The sequence below is a fragment of the Malania oleifera genome, chromosome 1 (assembly GCF_029873635.1).
Source record: "Malania oleifera isolate guangnan ecotype guangnan chromosome 1, ASM2987363v1, whole genome shotgun sequence".
Lineage (NCBI taxonomy): Eukaryota > Viridiplantae > Streptophyta > Magnoliopsida > Santalales > Ximeniaceae > Malania > Malania oleifera.
In genome coordinates, this window is record NC_080417.1 from 133,765,250 (window position 1) to 133,783,166 (window position 17,917).

Below are 17,917 nucleotides of genomic sequence, written 5' to 3' on the forward strand. Positions count from 1 at the left end.
TCATTTCAAAATACTCTTGTCTAACCTCATTAGCATAAGTATCTGGGTCTCCAATAAATTCTCGATAAAAAGTTCCCAAAGCATAGGAGGGAGTTTGTGATATAATGAATGTTATCTATATATATTCACTAAGACTTTGAAACCAGTCCCTTAATATTCCAGTAAATCTGGATGTGAATTCAATAAGAATTGTTTCTAAAGTATTCGTAGGCTTGGAAAGCTAGAAATCAATCAATGCACCAAATTCACAAATTCGGCCTCTCCATTTAATTGGAGGTAATCCTTCAAAAGAGAACCAAGAACCCTTGCTAGAATGTTGAGGAACAGAATGATGAGCTATTGAAGTAGCCTCAATAGGTTCCTTCACAATGGGGACTGTAGTGTCGGATTCTTCATGAAATTCTTGTGTTTTGGATGATCTGGGATCAGTAGGAGATGTCATCAACATATTGGTGAGATCAGTAATCTCTTGATCTGAGGAGGACAATGTTTCAATAGAAACATCACTGTTATCATCAGTAGGTATCTTAGGAATGAGGTCTGCAAGTAGAGATGGAAGCTGATCAGGTGGTCAAAATGGGCTTTTGAGTTTTTGATCTCTATAGTTTTAGCTTGGGTAAAAGACACTTATTTTCAAATTTGACAAAAAAAAAAAAAAAAAAAAACAAAGATTTTGCTTAAGGTTTCAAAAATACCACAGATCTTCCTTGAAGTTTGCCAAAAAGTTCGCCAAAAAGACATAGATCTCCATTAAAAAAACTTATTTTTTTATAAAATACAAAAGAAAACTTGTGTCTTTTTGTCAAACCTTAGGAAGGTTCCTGAAATTCTTGAAGTCTGAGGAGAGGTTCCTAAAATTTTTGAAACCTCAATAAATATCAGTAGGAATTATGGTTTTGAGTTTTAGAACTTTTATTGTAACAAAAAAAAATTAGTAATTAATTAAGGTTTTCCTCCACATGGGCAAAGTTGAAAAACAAATATGTTATGTAGAAATAGATCCTCTAAGAAGAAGTAAAAGTAATAGTTTTGATTTAGGAAAATGATAATTAAAAAAAAAAAAAAAGTGACTGTCATTTGAAATTACAGTCACAAAAGTCATAAAAATCATAAAAGGAGAGAGAAATAAGGGAGATGATTGAATTTTATTAGGTAAATTTTTATTATTCTTCCATTATATATTAACTTTAGCAATAAATATTTTTCTATCAATTTTGTGCATAATCATACATTGTAAGATTTAGTTATAACATTGTACAAACAACAAATTTTAAAGAAGTAAATTGTTATTTTAAATGGACTAATATCATTATTAAAACTTTTAAAAATGAAAATAAAATCAATCATTTGAAATATATGAAATCTAATTTTTCCATTTTTATGAAAAAAAAAAAACTAAAATTGACAACAAACACGAAAACACAAATAATCTAAATAAAAAAACATCAAATATCACACTCAAAAGACACAAAGTCCAAAGTTCATCCATTAGTGACCAAAAATAAAGTTTAAAAAATACATGAAAATGTAGCCGTTCGCTGTGTCTTCTTCCCCACGCCATGGTGGGTGCCAAAGACCCAAAAAGGCAAAAGCCTAAATCTAATAGCAGTGGGGGTGGCCGGTGGGGCCGTGATGTTGAAAGCCGAGCAAAGCAAATCCAAATTCTCCTCTGCTGCAAAACAGAGCCAGGTATAAAAACCCCTCTCCCCTGTTTAAATACAAGCAATTAATCTCTTTCATAATCTGTACGAAAGGGGACGAGGAGTGAGGCAGAAGAGAGTACAGACCGTAGCGGGTAGTGGGCACTAGCTTGAGATGATTACAGAGGCTGCTGTTTCAGAGGGTACTGTAGCTACTGCACAGCCCCTGATACTGGTAGAGGATGGCGGCGGCGGCGGCGGCGGCAATGGAGGAGAATCAAACTCAAAAGACGGGAGTTGGAAGAACTACTGGAAGAAAGTTCTTGTGGAGGCGAAGCGGCAGGTGCTGTTCTCGTTGCCCATGATCCTTACCAATGTTTCCTATTACGCCATTCTCCTTGTCTCCGTCATGTTCGCCGGCCACCTTGGCAACCTTCAACTCGCCGGCGCCACCCTCGCCAACTCTTGGGCTACCGTCACCGGCTTTGCTTTAATGGTCATCCTCTCTCTCTCTCTCTCTCCCCCCCCCCCCCCTCTCTCTCTCTCTGATAAACCTTTGTGAACAGTTTTTTCCTTTCGAAACACTAACGTGATGATGTGTTTGGTAAGAAATAAAAAACTGGGAAAGAAAATATGCCAAGAGATAAAAAGAAAAGAAATTATATTTTCCTTTTTCTCTCATTGTTTGGTCGAACAGAAGGAAATAAAAAAAACTGTTGAAAATTTTACTTATTTGAATTGCTGCTTGTCCTAACATTGAATAGAGAATGAGTGATTTATATACATGGGTCTGAAATTGATGGAAGTTTTTTGAGTGAAGTAGGTGCTCATGTATGTATATCAGGCCCTAAAGGTAGCAATTCAATTGATGATTTAAATTGAGTTTATAATTCATGCGTCTTTTTTACTTGTCTTCCTCATATTTTTCGAGGAAGCAATGAGAAATTTTATTTTTGTTTGTTGTGGATATAAAGACAAAAATGGGTCGGAAAGATGATCTTAGACTTGGAAATGTCATGTGATTTTATTAGAATGAATAATTGCTTTAAGAAGAGAGAAGAATACTTAATAACCTTTAAAAGTTAATAAAATAAAAGTCAAATATATTTTTTTTAATTAAGAAGGTAGATCGTTTATCATATAAGGATTGTAAGGGAAAGCCTAACTACACAATATAGAGTTTCAGTGGTAGATATATTTATTAAAAATAGAAGAACAAGGATAAAAGAAATTGGAGTAAGTGAACTAGGTGGTGGAATTTAAAAGGAGAAAATATAATAAAATTTAAAGATAAAATGATTAAAGATGAGCATTAGACTATATAGGACGGGATAGATACAAATACTTTTTGGAGTATATTAGCAAACTCTATTAAAAGATAGTAAAAGAGATTTTAGGTGAATTAAGGGTAAGATTTTCCTCGAATGGTAAAGAAAGTTGGTGGTAAGATAAAGATGTTCAAAAAGTTATAAAAACAAAGAGAATTTGGTATTAAACGTGACAAAAATGTAGAAATATGGATAACTTTAAAAAGTATAAAAAGACGAGAAAAGATGCAAAAAATATTGTTAATGAAATTAAATACAGATAATTTAATAGTTTGTATGATATATTGGATACAAAATAAGGGAAAAGAGTTTTATTTAAATTTGTTAAAGTTAGAGAAAGGAGGAGTAAGGATTTAGGAAATGTAAAATGTACAAAAAGTGATGATGATATTGTTTTAATTAAGGATGAAGGCATAAAAGATAGATTGCAAAGTTACTTAATTAAGGATGAAGGCATAAAAGATAGATTGCAAAGTTACTTTAGTAAGCTATTTAATGAAAATCAAATAGAAAACTTCAACTTAGAATTTACAAATGAGGAAAAGACTAAAAATTTGAGATTTATTCATAAAATTAGAGTTAACAAAGTTAAGTTTAGGTGATAATGGAATTATATGGTTAACTAATTTATTTAATACAATTATAAAAATTAAGAAAATATCAAATGAATGGAGGAAAAACATTTTAATGCCCATATACAAAAATAAAGGAGATATTCTAAATTTTAATAATTATCGTGGAATTAATCTTATGAGTTATACAATGAAACTGTGGAAAATGGTGGTTGAACAAAGATTAAGGCTAGAAATGAAGATCTTAGAAAATCAATTAGGTTTTATGACTAGGAGATCTACCACAGAAGTTATATATCTTTTAAAAAAATTAATGGAAAAATTTAAGAAAAAGAAGAGGGACTTACATATGGTATTTATTGACTTAGAGAAAGCATATGATAGGGTACCTAAGGAAGTTTTATTGTGAGTTTAAAAAAAAAAAAATGCATATATTAGACATACTAATGTCATTAAGGATATGTACGATGGAGTAATGATTAGTGTAAGGACTATAAATGGAGAAACTAAAGAATTTTCAATCGCCATAGGTGTACACCAAGGATTTTCTTTGAGCCTTTATCTTTTTGTTTTAGTGATAGACCAACTTCAAAATGAGGTTTCATGGTATATATTGTTTGTAGATGATATTGTATTGATTGATGAAACTAGGAATATAGAGTAGTGGCTAAGTTAGAATTATGGAGAGAAGCCTTGGAATCTAAAGGCTTTAGGGTAAGTAGAAATAAGACAAAATATATGAAATGTAATTTCAGTAATAGTAGAAGGAGTATTGGAGACAAAATTAAACTTGATGGTGAAGAAGTGAATAACACTTGTAAATTTCGATACATTGGATCTATTATTCAAGGTAAAGGAGAAATAAAAGTTGATGTAATGTATAGAGTTAAAGCAGGTTGGGTAAAATAGAGAAATACTTTGAGTGTGCTTTGTGATCGTAGAGTACCCTTAAAATTAAAAGGGAGGTCATATAGAACAGTTATGAGACCAGTTATGTTATATGGATCTTAATGTTGGGCAATGAAGAAACAGAATATCTAAAAGGTAGATGATAATATTACTTAGATGGATAAATGGTATAACACTGAAAGATAAATTAAGGAATGAACATATTCTTGGTAAGTTAGGTGTAGCTCCTATAGAAGATAAAATAAGAAAGGGACGACTCAAATGCTTTAGACACTTGCAATGTAGGCCACATAGTGCGCCAGTGAGGAAGAGTGAATTAGTTACTGTGGGGGAGAGTAGAAGGGGTAGGGGTATACCTAAAATAATTTGAAATGAGATAGTGAGTAAAGATTTAATAGCGCTGAATTTATCAAAAGAAATGATCCATGATCGCATAAATTTATGGAAAAGTATTTATATAGCCAGCTCCATCTAGTGAGACTTAATTCTTGGTTTTGTTGTTGTTGTAGACATGCATAAGTTGTATGTACATGATATATTATCTTTTGCGCATATAAGGCAACAAAATATGAGATGAAGGGTAGGATAACAGATCATATCCTACTCTCCTAGTCCATGATCGCATAAATTTGCGATAAAGTATTTATATAACCAGCTCCATCTAGTGAAACGTAAGACTTGATTTTGTTGTTGTTATTGTAGACATGCATAAGTTGTATGTACATGACATATTATCTTTTGCACATATAAGGCAACCAAATATGAGATGAAGGGTAGGATAACTAAACATATCCTACTCTCCTTTTCCTGTCAAACAAATGGGACCAAAATTGTCCACTATTATGTGTCAAATCTCCAACATTCAGTATTCATTAATGTGAGGGAATTTTAGCTCCCACATAAAAGAGAATGATAAAAATGAAAAGAACCAAGCAGTCGAAAGCAAGAAAACTACCTAAGTCGTGTTTGGGACCTCGAATTGGTTCCTCGAGAATAGGAATAGGAATAGGAGTGTTGGAATGGAAAGTACTGCAGTTGGAGTTGGAGATATTGATAGGAATGATAATCTGTCTCTGTCGGGCTTGCCACTTCATATTATTAACAATGCAAATGGAAGATTGGAGACTTAGTCGGTGGGTGGGGTGGGGTGGGGTGGGGTGGGGTCACGTTGTGTTGCCTCCACTTAGATATATAACTATTACTTGAAAGAAATATTAGTGAGTCATATATTTAGCATATATATGCTAGGATTTAGTTAGAGAACTAGTGTTTTGGTGATCTTTTATCAAGCATTTTCCTTGATTAGCGATGATGGGTTTCATGTTGGAAGTGACTTCTAAGGAGAACTTTCGTTTTATGTGAGGCTTTTAGCCGCAAATTTGTTTTATTTTAATTTTCTAGGTTTTTGAACTGCACTATATTTAGGACTCATGTTGTATTTGTGTGTGACTCTTATACTTGGTGAAATTTATAAACAAAGGAAGAAATGCATATGGTTGAAGTTATTGGTGCTCTGCAGTAGGGACTCGTCGACGAGTGTGTCTAACTCGTCGACAAGGAGATACCAAAAGCAGGAAAATCTCAAAGAATTGAGATACCGAGAGCAGCGAATCTCAATTTTTCAGTGACTCATCGACGAGTGGGCCTCACTAGTCGACGAGTGGACCCTTCTCGTCGATGAGTGCTCTCGGGGCTGCGAGGAAAATTTCAAATTTTGAATGTAAACGTTGTAATAGTTGGGGATTCGGAAGGAAGCCTCCGAGGGGTTGTTAAATATACTATTCTGAGTATATTGCAAGTGGTTGAAGGGAGAGAGATGGAGAGAAGATCATTGTAATACCATTGTATTGTGTACTTTGATCTTCATAGTGAAATCTTTCCTTATTACTCCCGTGGACGTAGGCTTTACCGAATCACATAATTCCTAGTGTCGTTGCTCTTATCTTGACTTTCTTTATATTGCTATGGTCGTGGAAGTATTTTTTTTTTTTTTCACCATTTAGATTGTTGCAAGTGTATGTTTGATCCTTTATATAACATACATATTCCACTGTACATTGTTTGAGAGGCATTATTTCACAACAATTGGTATCAGAGCGAAGTTGTAATGACCTCTGCATTGAAGGATCTCTTGGTGCAACAAAGTATGTTGAAATTTTTGTACAGAGTTTAGTCGGATAGCATGGTTACAGCGACTTGGAATGAATTAGGAGCAATCATTCGAATTTGTTTGGCTAATGACGTGTAGTATCACATCATGGATGAGGATTCTCCGGCATTAGTTTGGCAAAACCTGGAATGCCGATATATATCTAAGGGTTCGTCAAAATCTGCAAGTGTAGTGAAGGAAGATTCAAAATGTAGTGATGGAGATATGCTATGTGTTTCTACGGGTTCAGAGTGTCTCATGAGTGATTCTTGCATCTTAGATACCAGATGTTTTTATCCTAGAAAATGGTTTGATACCTACAGGTCAGTTTATGCTGGTTGTATTTTGATGGAAAATGATATTTCATGCAAAATATTTGTTATTGGAAATGTCAAAATTAAAATGTATGATGGTGTTGTAAGAACCATATGTGATGTAAAGCATGAACCGGGTCTAAGGAAAAAATGTTATTTCATTGGGTACTTTAAACTATAATGGATATTGTTACAAGTCTGAAAGTAGAGAAATGAAAGTGTGTGAAGGCAACTCGATGGTGATGAAAGGAAAGAAAAAAAGTAAGCGGGAAATATCTATGCACTGCAGGATGTTACGGTTGCAAGTGGAGGTGCAACTGTTGAATCTGAATAAGATATTTTGTGGCATATGCGGTTAAAGCATATGGGTGACTACATGTATTCAGATGTTTGGGAACCGATGATGATAGCATCAGGAGATAGACATATGTATTTCATGGGTTTATCACGAAGGGTCTTGGTGTACTTCATGCAGTGGCTGAGATGGAAAACTAGACCGAGAGAGAGATTCTCAAGTCAAACATTGGGGCTGAGTACGTTGGTTTTGTTAAAGGAGTGTTGTGAACAGGGAAGATCATATGCAGGGCTTGGAAGGTACTTCTTGGTGAAGTCAATGAGTATTTCGCATTTCTCGTGTGACTGATTGCCAAAGGTATCGTTAGATGGGAAAGTTGCAGGTGAATTGTGTGCAGGTTTTGCGATAAACTACTCGGTTGTGAGTGGATGCCCACTGGTGCACTATTCTAGTGATGAAGATCTAGACTTGATTTTAAGTTCAAACAGTACACTTTTCTGGGCTATAAGAAAGGTGGGTTCAAGTTAGGTGATCCTGGCGCAAACAAAGGGGTGATCAAGGACATGACTTTTGTTGATAAAGTCATGGAGCAGCATTCTCAGGTAAAGGAAGAGAAACAAATGCCATAAAACAATTGTAACAACAATCATGTTATTCTGGTGGAGTTAAGGACTCAAGGCAGAAATGCGGGAAGTTCTATCTCAGGTCAATAGTATCACGGTATGAATGGGCATGTGATGCAGGTGGAGCAACAGACTCATGGCAGAGATGACATAGTTCATATTGCAGGGAGTTTTAGCTCGGGAGACTAGCAGAACATGTGCATTATCAGACCACCACTCAGGTATAAATTTGACATTTTGGAGTTTTATGTATTCATTACTACCAGCAGTAAGGTTTCTACTATTTTTCAAGTTGCAATACATGGCAAGGAGAAAAATAGAAAGATAAGTGTTAGAGAAAACGGATGTATTGCATATGTACCAAGTGTGTGAGTTGGTGAGACTTCCAGTGTGGAAGAGGGTGATAGTATGCAGTTGAGTGATGTATCTGTTGTGTGTGAATGACGTGTTATTGGCTGGAAAGGCTTTAACTGAGGCTAATCAGTTGAGAACGCTATTAAAATTTTTTTGACATAAATGTGTTGGGTACGGCCAAGATGGGTCTTCTTTTGCTGATTCGCATAGACAGAATTGCCCGGAGATTAGTGTTATCTCAGGATGATTTTGTGGACAAGACTACAGGGACATTGGTGTTATTTCATGGTGGTTTTATGGATGGAACCGCAGGGAGACTTTGTTTGCTGTTTCAAGTGGGTTCTGTGGAAAATCAATATGAATTGTCTACCGTACGGTACCCAAGGACAGGTTGTGATGTCCGCTCCAAGATATGTCAAAGGTACTCCCATGATTGTGCAATGGGGTGTTTTAGCAGGAAACTGAGTGAACTGTTAGTTGTCAATTTTGTTGAAGATTATGCAGGGGGCTTTGGTGATATAAGGCTTGCAGCAGTGTTTTTGTTTTCTGTTGTGAAAAGGTCTTGGTGGAAGTTTAGGGTAAAGTCTTCGAGTGATGCATCTACAACTGTATCAGGGTTCTAAGGTCAAGGTGGAGTAATCAGATATGCTTTTCAGGTTCTTTTAAGGGACGTATAATCGCCAAGGTGGAGATTGTTGTATTTGTGTGTGGCTCTTATACTTGGTGGAATTCATAAACAAAGGAAAAAAGGCATATGGTTGAAGTTACGGTGCTCTGCAGCAGGGATTCATTGACGAGTGTGCCTCACCCCTCAAAGAGGAGATACCGAGAGTAAGAAAATCTCAGAGAATGGAGATACCGAAAGCAACAAATCTCAGTTTTTCAATGACTCGTCGACGAGGGTCTCACTAGTTGGCAAGTGGACCCTTCTCGTCGACGAGTGCTATCGGGGCTGTGAGGAAAATTTCAAATTTTGAATGTAAACATTGCGACAGTTGGGAATTCGGAGGGAAGACTCCGAGGGGTTGTTAAATATACTATTCTGAGTATATTGCAAGTGGTTGAAGGGAGAGAGATGGAGAGAAGATCATTGTAATACCATTGTATTGTGTACTTTGCTCTTCATAGTGAAATCTTTCCTTATTGCTCTCATGGATGTAAGTTTTGCTGAATCACGTAATTCCTAGTATCGTTGCTCTTATTTTTACTTTCTTTATATTGTTATGGTTGTGGAAGTATTCTATTTTTCATCATTTAGATTGTTGCGAGTGTGTGTTTGATCCTTTATACAATATACATATTCTGCTATACATTGTTTGAGAGGCATTATTTCACAACAACTCATATACTGTAATAAAGCTATGGCTTATTATCTTCTACATTTTGCACCTTAAGCCGTCAACACTGCATCTACATTTTATGGTAGTGATTTTAATTTCAAGCCGATGGGCTCTGCTCTCCCCCACATAGCCCTGTTGCGCATACACATTTTTTTAGGGGGATTTATGCAAGATTTCACTACATATTGTTTTGTATAATTTTGCACTTAATTGCCCTCACATCCCAAGTGATCTCAAATTTTTCAAAAGGTACTCAATTATATTTATTTTCACTTACGGGCTTGCTAAACCTAATTAATGCTCCTCTTTTTTCATAATATCCTTCCGATTTTCCCCCCTCCTTTTAGGTTGGCCTAAGTGGGGCACTAGAGACTCTTTGTGGGCAAGGATTTGGCGCACAGTTATATGGGATGCTGGGAATTCATCTGCAGGCATCTTGCATCATATCGTTCTTTTTCTCCATCATTATATCAATCTTATGGTACTTTTCAGAACCTGTACTGATCTTACTGCATCAAGATCGCCACATCTCAAAAACAGCTGCTCTCTTCATGAAGTATCTTATACCAGGATTATTTGCATATGGCTTCCTCAATAACATCTTGAGGTTTCTTCAAACGCAATCTGTGGTTATTCCTCTCGTTGTGTGCTCAATGCTCCCATTGATTGTGCATTTGGGCGTTGCATATGCATTGGTTCATTGGACAACTCTCGGTTATGAGGGAGCTCCATTAGCAGCCTCAATTTCATTGTGGATATCATTCCTCATGTTGGCCACGTATGTTCTTTGTGCCAAGAAATTTGAGCATACCTGGAAAGGATTTTCATTGGGTTCACTTCATTATGTTTTTAGGAACTTGAAACTAGCCGTGCCCTCTGCAGCAATGGTGTGGTGAGTGAAGTTTACATCGTTTCTTACCTAGTTTGTTTTTTAAAACCACGAATTCACATGTAGCTTCTTTCAGCTATCACCAGCATTCCCTCTTTCAGCTATTACTAATATTTAAATAAAAAAATTCTATCTGGCCGCCTCACTCTGGTACAGCTGTAAATCAAAGAAGAAATTGCAGTCTCAATCACATTTAAGAAAATCAGCATTATAGTCTTAGACCCAAAAAAGGGGGGGTGCTTTTGAACATGATTTGTTGAGCCAATCTTGCAATGAACCTTAAATGGCTAACTTGTAGAGTTGTACTATTAATAATTGCATGCCTGAATTAATTTTACTCTTTTACCATTTTGGTTCATGTTTTTCAGTCTGGAGTACTGGGCTTTTGAGGTTCTGGTGATACTAGCTGGATTGATGCCAAACTCTGAAAATACTACTTCCTTGATTGCAATGTGGTGAGTTTCACTCCTTCGGATTTGGTTTTAGCTATTCTAAATTTATGTTTGGTGGTCAACATTCTTTTGTTTTTTCCTTGGTGGTGGTTCATCTTCAGTGTGAGTACGGAAGCAATCGCATACATGATTACTTATGGTCTCAGTGCCGCTGCTAGGTTAGTTGCTTCTTTCACTAGCATTGTATCACTTCTAGTTCCTCTGTTTTTTTTTCTCTCCATATTGTTCAAAATATAAAGAGAAGAATACTGACTTAAACAGCACGAGGGTTTCCAATGAATTGGGAGCTGGCCATCCAGACCGAGCTAAGACTGCTATGGCTGTGACTCTCAAGCTATCCTTCCTTCTTGCTCTTGCAGTTGTATTGGCCCTTGTCTTTGGTCATAATATATGGGCTGGCTTCTTCAGTGATACTGCGGTTATAATTAAGTCTTACGCTTCAATGACACCTTTTCTTGCAGTCTCTATAATATTTGATTCTGTTCAAGGTGTATTATCAGGTTAGAATCATATAATGATAGTGGTTCTGTTTACATTTTTTATGGGTCTTAGTCTTAGTTCTTTTTTTTCCTTTTTCTCTCTTGGCTGACAATTTTATTAACAATTTGACAACTGTAGGAGTGGCCAGAGGATGTGGTTGGCAGCACTTGGCTGCCTATACTAATTTGGCAGCCTTCTATTTCATTGGCATGCCAATTGCATGCGTTCTTGCATTTAAGTTGAAATTATATGCTAAGGTAATATAAACAGTAACCTAGGTTGGTTTGTTTACGTACATACCTACACGCATACGAACATCCCCTTTATCTTTTGTGCTTCATGTTGGTGCAGGGTCTGTGGATTGGCTTAATCTGCGGCCTATCTTGCCAAGCTGGGACCCTACTGTTGATTACACTGCGCACCAGATGGACTAAGGTGGGGCTATCTGTAAACAATGACAAGGAAATTCCAATTTCAGTTTAAGTTCATGTTGATAAATAGATCACTACGAAAATGCCAGGACAAAAGACAAGTTCTGTGAAGAAACATATGCATTATGTCCTGAGATGAGAGATATGGTAGTCGCCTACTAACAAAAAGCTTTTTCCTCGTTGGTCTTCATCAAATTGAATCTTTCTATTCTAGCTAATCGCAGAAACTTCTTTTTCATCAGAAAAAATGATGCAAAGATCATTGATCCCTTGCCTCTTGGGTTGACATTTTCTCCAAGGCTAGGAAACAACTACACAATATAGTGGCCGACTGAAACATACCCTTGAGCTTTGTATCTACAGTTTTCTTCCACCATAAGTGAGGACTATTAGTAAATTTGGAATTTTCGTTTTAAAAAAAAAAAAAAAGGTGTGTTTTGTTAGGTGTTTTGCCTTTCTCGTCTTACATTGCTCGCAAATTTTCTGGGTCTTCGCATGCGGACTAGAAATGAACAAATTCTGGGCCTCTGGTGTGATGTCTAATAGCTGGTTGTCTCTAGCTTATTAAACCTATGCATCTGTTGCTACTAGTCACAGTTTTTCTCATTGTTTGGAAGGAAAAGATTGATGGAAAGGTTGAAAGTAATCAGTTTTGAGTTGCAGAAATTTGATGGCAATTGAAATGTCGAACTATAGAAGCCAAAGATCCATCATATCTTGGTAGAACTTGGAAAACACAAAACCTTACTTGTAAAAACAGAAGTCGAAGATGTCGAGTCATGATTGAGAAGAGATGGACGTAAGAGTGGCTTCTATAATATGCTCATGCATAGTAGATATATCATGTTTGACATAAAATGATGGAAAATGAATGCCAATTGACGAGTTTGTTTTAAGTCTTGTCTCTCCTAAGTTGTATTCTTTAAGAAGAAGCTCTACTCATTTGAATGTTTTCTATTGACATTCTAAGTCATATTAGAGGGAGGATAGGTGAAGTTTGAATATCAAAACAAAACAATAACTTTGCTATGTACAAATTAGGATTGATATGATCAGAGCTAAAAATGAGCTAAGTTCTGGCAAGCTCAAGCTCGGCTCATTTATTTATAAGCGAGCTCGAGCCAAGCTTGAGCATATGTAATGAACATCCTCGCTAACTGTGGGAGTGATAGAAGAAAAAAGAAATGAAAAATACACATTTGAGTTTTTAATGTTACAAAAAGCATAAGTTTATACAATGTGAGATTTCAAGAATTTTGTAGATCTATCAAATTTAAAAATCTCATAAATTCCCTCCTAATATTGGATTTTTGGAATGCTTGGACCTTTTAAAAAATTGTCTTTTTTGTCAAATATAAGAGAAGGTTTTATCTTTTTGACAAATCTCATACATGTGAAATTTTTGAAACCTCGATTGAGATTTGTGTCTTTTACCAAATCTTAGGAAAAATCAATATCTTTTACCATTAATGATCACCTTTTAATGCAATGCAGTATTTTCTTTGTTCGAAAAAAAAATTAATCCTTCCAACTTAGAAAGAGTGAGAAAGGAAATAGGAAAAAAAAATGGAATAAATAATATAAATTTACCTAATTATTATGCTTTCTTATTACTACAATTATAAACTCCTAATATTCTCTTCCCCCTTTGATCATAAAAGGAAAGAAGAGGAACATTTTTTTTTCTTTCCATTCATTTCAATTACCAATTCCCATGAAACATGGTGCAAGAATAGAAAAAAAAAAAAATGAAAACTATTTAATTTCAACAATTAAGCAAGTGTTCATAGAAAACTAGGTTGATTGGTTATGCATATAAACTTAATTATTCAAGTTGGATCTAAAACACCTGAATACAACAAATTTAGAAAATGTTGGTCTCTTAGAATACTTGATCATTTGCAAAATCTATCATGACATTGGAGCTTCCAACGACTTGATCAAAAATAATTCGATTCCACCAAATATAACATACATAACTGTAATATGAAAAGAAGCTTTGTCATATGTATCGACATGAATTTTCAACTTACTTGATGAAATTAAATACACAAATTAAATGCTGATTAAAAGAAAAAAAAGGGTTTCATGTTAATTGGTCATCATTCTCTAGAGATCTAACATATCATACTATCATTTTCTTGAATTAGCGTTTTTTAGTTTATTACTTCCACAACTTTTCACCTTTTTCTTAGAAAAATAATTTCTTTCTTTTTTTTTTTGAAAAGGGAAATTTTATTTATCACAAAAAAAAAAAAAAGTATCACAAGCAAAAATTACAAGCAATATGACATCACATGATTTAATAGAATAAATTGAATGAGAAAAATAAAAAGTTAATTAATTCCAACACCATGTGTTTAGCTTTGAAATGATGAAGTTAGGAAGAAGCATGTGACTCAATTTTTTTAAGATGAAATAAATACTTTTTATGGAATAATTTCATAAAATATTGACTGCTTGTATGATTTGAGCTATTTGGTTTTTTATTCAAAAAAAATTAATTATATATTTGATCATTTGAGAAATTTTATACAATTCTGTGCAAAAAATCTGAGAAATTAGCACATCAGATTTAAAGCAAAATTTAATTACTAAATAATTCAAAAAAATCATTTAATTGATATATAAAAAAGTTAACCGAGGTGCAAGCCTTTTCAATAAATTCTAGCAAAATCATATAGTCTTGCGTTACTTTTGATTTTTCCTTGTCATTTTTTTTAATGATGGGTGTAGTTTTCCTATTAAGGGGTTTTATGAATAGTCAAATTTAATGAAGGAAAGAATATATATATATATATATATATATATATATATATGATGAAATATATATTTTTCATGCAGTTATTAATAAAAGTGAAAAGGAAAGTAAATAATTAGTGCATGGAACAAAGTTTTGATTTTCACATCGTCTATCTTTGGTTTTTTATTTTATTTTATATTATTTTAAATTTTTTAATTTAATAATACTCGACATAGAGAAAAAAAAATATCATAAAAATGAATTTCCTTCTTAACCAATTTTTTTTTTCTCAAATAAAATTTCTTACCACAGGGCGGAGCCCTGTAAGTAGGCTTAAATATAGTCACAACCATGATACATATAATTTTATGGATGTGTAAATTAATGATGATTTAGGAATTAGTATGAAGAATATTGAAACAATGACAAGAACACGTACACACATGCGCGCGCGCACATATATATAATATTTGAGGCAAAAATATATATCTATTTATGGGTATATGTGCCGATGTGCGTATAAATATAAATATGTATTATCTGAAAGATATATAAAATAAAAGATAACAATAAAATATGAATAAATGTAGCTAGAGATTTGAAATATGCTAGTATTGACGTTGTGAGCTTTGTTGATCTTACACGCGGCTTTTGGGGCATAATGCGATTCATGGTTTCTTTTTTTTCTTTTCTTTTTTTCAAATTTCCCAAAATTTTCCCTCTAAGATTTTTATGGTTTTTTATTTTATTTTATTTTTGTTATTTATTTTTAAGACATTGGATTTGTGGCCATTTTAACATAATTTGGGCCTAATTTTCTTTTCTTTTCTTTTAAAAAAAAGGAAGAATGAATAAGCGGAGGATAGTCAAATTAAATATGCAGCACAAGTTGATTTAGGGTTTCAAATGTGGTCTAAGCCAGGTTGTGGTCAAACCACAAATGCCTCTTCACCAGCCATCAGAGGTATAACAAAACACTCCACCACCACTTAATTCAACTCTTCCCACATTTTCCTCCACACCACTCCTCCCCAAAAATTAACTACAAACCCTTCCCCTATATATAACCCTTCTCCATGCCTCCCAACCCCCACTCAACTTCCTTCTTCCAACCCTAAAAACTCTCACACACCCACACACATTGATCCCGACCGACTTGATTAACGTCGATCGATCCCAAAAACACACGCAAAACTTCTATATCGATACAAGCAGAGAAAAGAAGAAACAAAATGGCTTCGTCATCCACAAACAAGGTTGCAGCTGCAATGGTGGTCATCGCTATGGTGATGGTGTGGGCGACGGTGGTGGAGGTGGCGGAAGCAGCCCGGATAGATCAGGCGTGCTACCAGGATTGCTACAAGAAGTGCATGGGCATCAAGGGATCCGCCCCGCCCGTTTGTGAGGAGCAGTGCACCCCTCTCTGCGACTACCTCACCGTCGGCAAGACTGATTGATTAATTAATTAATTACTTAATGAACTCTCTTAATTTGTTCTTCCATTCTTCGTTACGTGCGTGCATGAATTTGCATGCATGGAGAAGTCTAATTAACCAATGAGGCAGAGTTCAATTGCATTTATTTACACTTTGTGAATATGTACGTGAAAGAGCTAGGAGAATTTTAGTTAACGTGCGCTGATGATTCTCCTCTTGCTTAGGATCATTGAATAATAGCCCATGGTTTAGGCTATGTTACTTTTGTATTGTGCCACCCAACATTAATTAATTGTGGTGTTTAATAATCAAATTCATATCTTTTTTTATTTATTTTTTTATATGAATTTCAAATCTTAGATTTAGTTTTGAATGAATTTGAACAAATTTTAGTACAATTTTATATTACATTTGATTGAAATCCAATACAAATTCGATTTAAGACCTCTTCAAACATGGGACATATTAAAATAAAAATGATGAATTTTGGCGAGACACACTAAACCAACTCTAGAACATAATTATAACGACTCATTCCAAAATTCATCTTTTTCGAGGAGTATAATATATATATATATATATATATATATATATATATATATATATATTATATACTCCTTATATATTTATCTGGGTGAATTACCCAAATTTATAAGTCATATTGGTAGCTTTTTTAGACTAGAAAATTACCTTAATTATCCATTTCCCTATTCACAAATTGATCATGTCATGTAAGGCATTAGCCTAGCTTAATTAGAGCAGCCATGCACTTATGATTTTCAAAAGCTAAGAATAGCATAGCATGTTGGGTCTATTAGTAGGTGAACATTTAGGGATTTCCAAATCCATAGTTAGAGTAAAAAATTATATATAATTAATTAACAATGACGTAGTCATTCATTTGGGTAAAAGAGGGCCAACACATATATACTTGAAATGCTTAAAATGCATACATATATATAACCCGAAGACTCCAATCACCATCGCGTCACTTTGGATACTATGGTGCGACCTCAACCCTAGGAAGTGAAAGTTGCTCGCCATAGAAAAGAATTTGCATTGTTCATCATCATAAAATGACACAATAAAAGAAAAGGAAAGGGGAATAAAAGTAACATTGAATCGAATAAACTTTCACCTTGTTCGAATATTTTCATATTAAATATTCAAGGGTATAGCTTGTTAGTCACTAAACCTCTAAAAACAAAAAATTCAAGAGTATGTATGAAATATATATATATACACTCATTCATGTTGGAGATTTTATATTCAAATCTTTGAAAATAATATAAAAGAAATGAAATATATTATTGTTGATAAAGTATTCTTGTTGTGTAATTTACGCTGAATATCGATGATGGGCCTTCTAATGGATAAAAAGGCTCTAAGAATCAGTCTAGGGTGTTGGAATAAATTAGTATAAGCAGATTCATCACAATGCCCAATTATTTTTAACGTGGCACTAAATATTTTACTTAATTAAAAAGTGAATGAGTATTCTTTGATCCAAAATCAACTTTTCGAAAAGTTTTGGCATCTTATTTATTTCTAAAAATGTTATCAACCAAATTATTAAAGGGTGCATAAGTTTTAATCGGACCTTAGAATCTATTTTGAGCATACTAATTTTAAAATTTTAGAGCATAAAATTTACCGTATGAAATGTTAGATTTGGAACTGAATCAAACCTATATTGGCTTAATGTCAGATCAAAATTATATCTTAATTAGAACTTGTAAATTTGGCGTTAAGTATTTTTATATATATTGTTGGATTAACCCACATCGGTTGTGGAAGGGGTTGGTGGTCAATTATTAAATGTGAGGGAAAGCCTCAGCCCTTAAGCTAGCTTTTGGGATTGAGAAAACCCAAGACCATCTAACATTGATATCAGAACCAGGTTCACCAGCATTCTCCCTAATGTGCCGTGTCGAGGAAGACATAGATGGTTGCCTTGCCGGG

The 17,917-nt window shown here is 34.3% G+C and overlaps 1 protein-coding gene across 2 annotated transcripts; it reads left to right on the top strand.

Annotated features, from left to right (window-relative positions):
• The first annotated feature begins 1,740 nt into the window (after window positions 1–1,740).
• Window positions 1,741–12,560, top strand: LOC131158038 (protein DETOXIFICATION 19-like). Of its 2 annotated transcripts, none has more exons than XM_058112594.1 (7): window positions 1,741–2,136; window positions 9,872–10,416; window positions 10,782–10,868; window positions 10,967–11,023; window positions 11,127–11,365; window positions 11,484–11,602; window positions 11,697–12,560. In XM_058112594.1, exons 1-7 carry the CDS (start codon window positions 1,816–1,818, stop codon window positions 11,826–11,828), a joined length of 1,500 nt encoding a protein of 499 aa, XP_057968577.1. In that variant the 5' UTR covers window positions 1,741–1,815; the 3' UTR covers window positions 11,829–12,560. The 2 variants fall into 2 exon arrangements, with proteins under 2 accessions (XP_057968577.1, XP_057968585.1); XM_058112602.1 differs by having other exon boundaries at window positions 9,872–10,131.
• The last annotated feature ends 5,357 nt before the right edge of the window (window positions 12,561–17,917 follow it).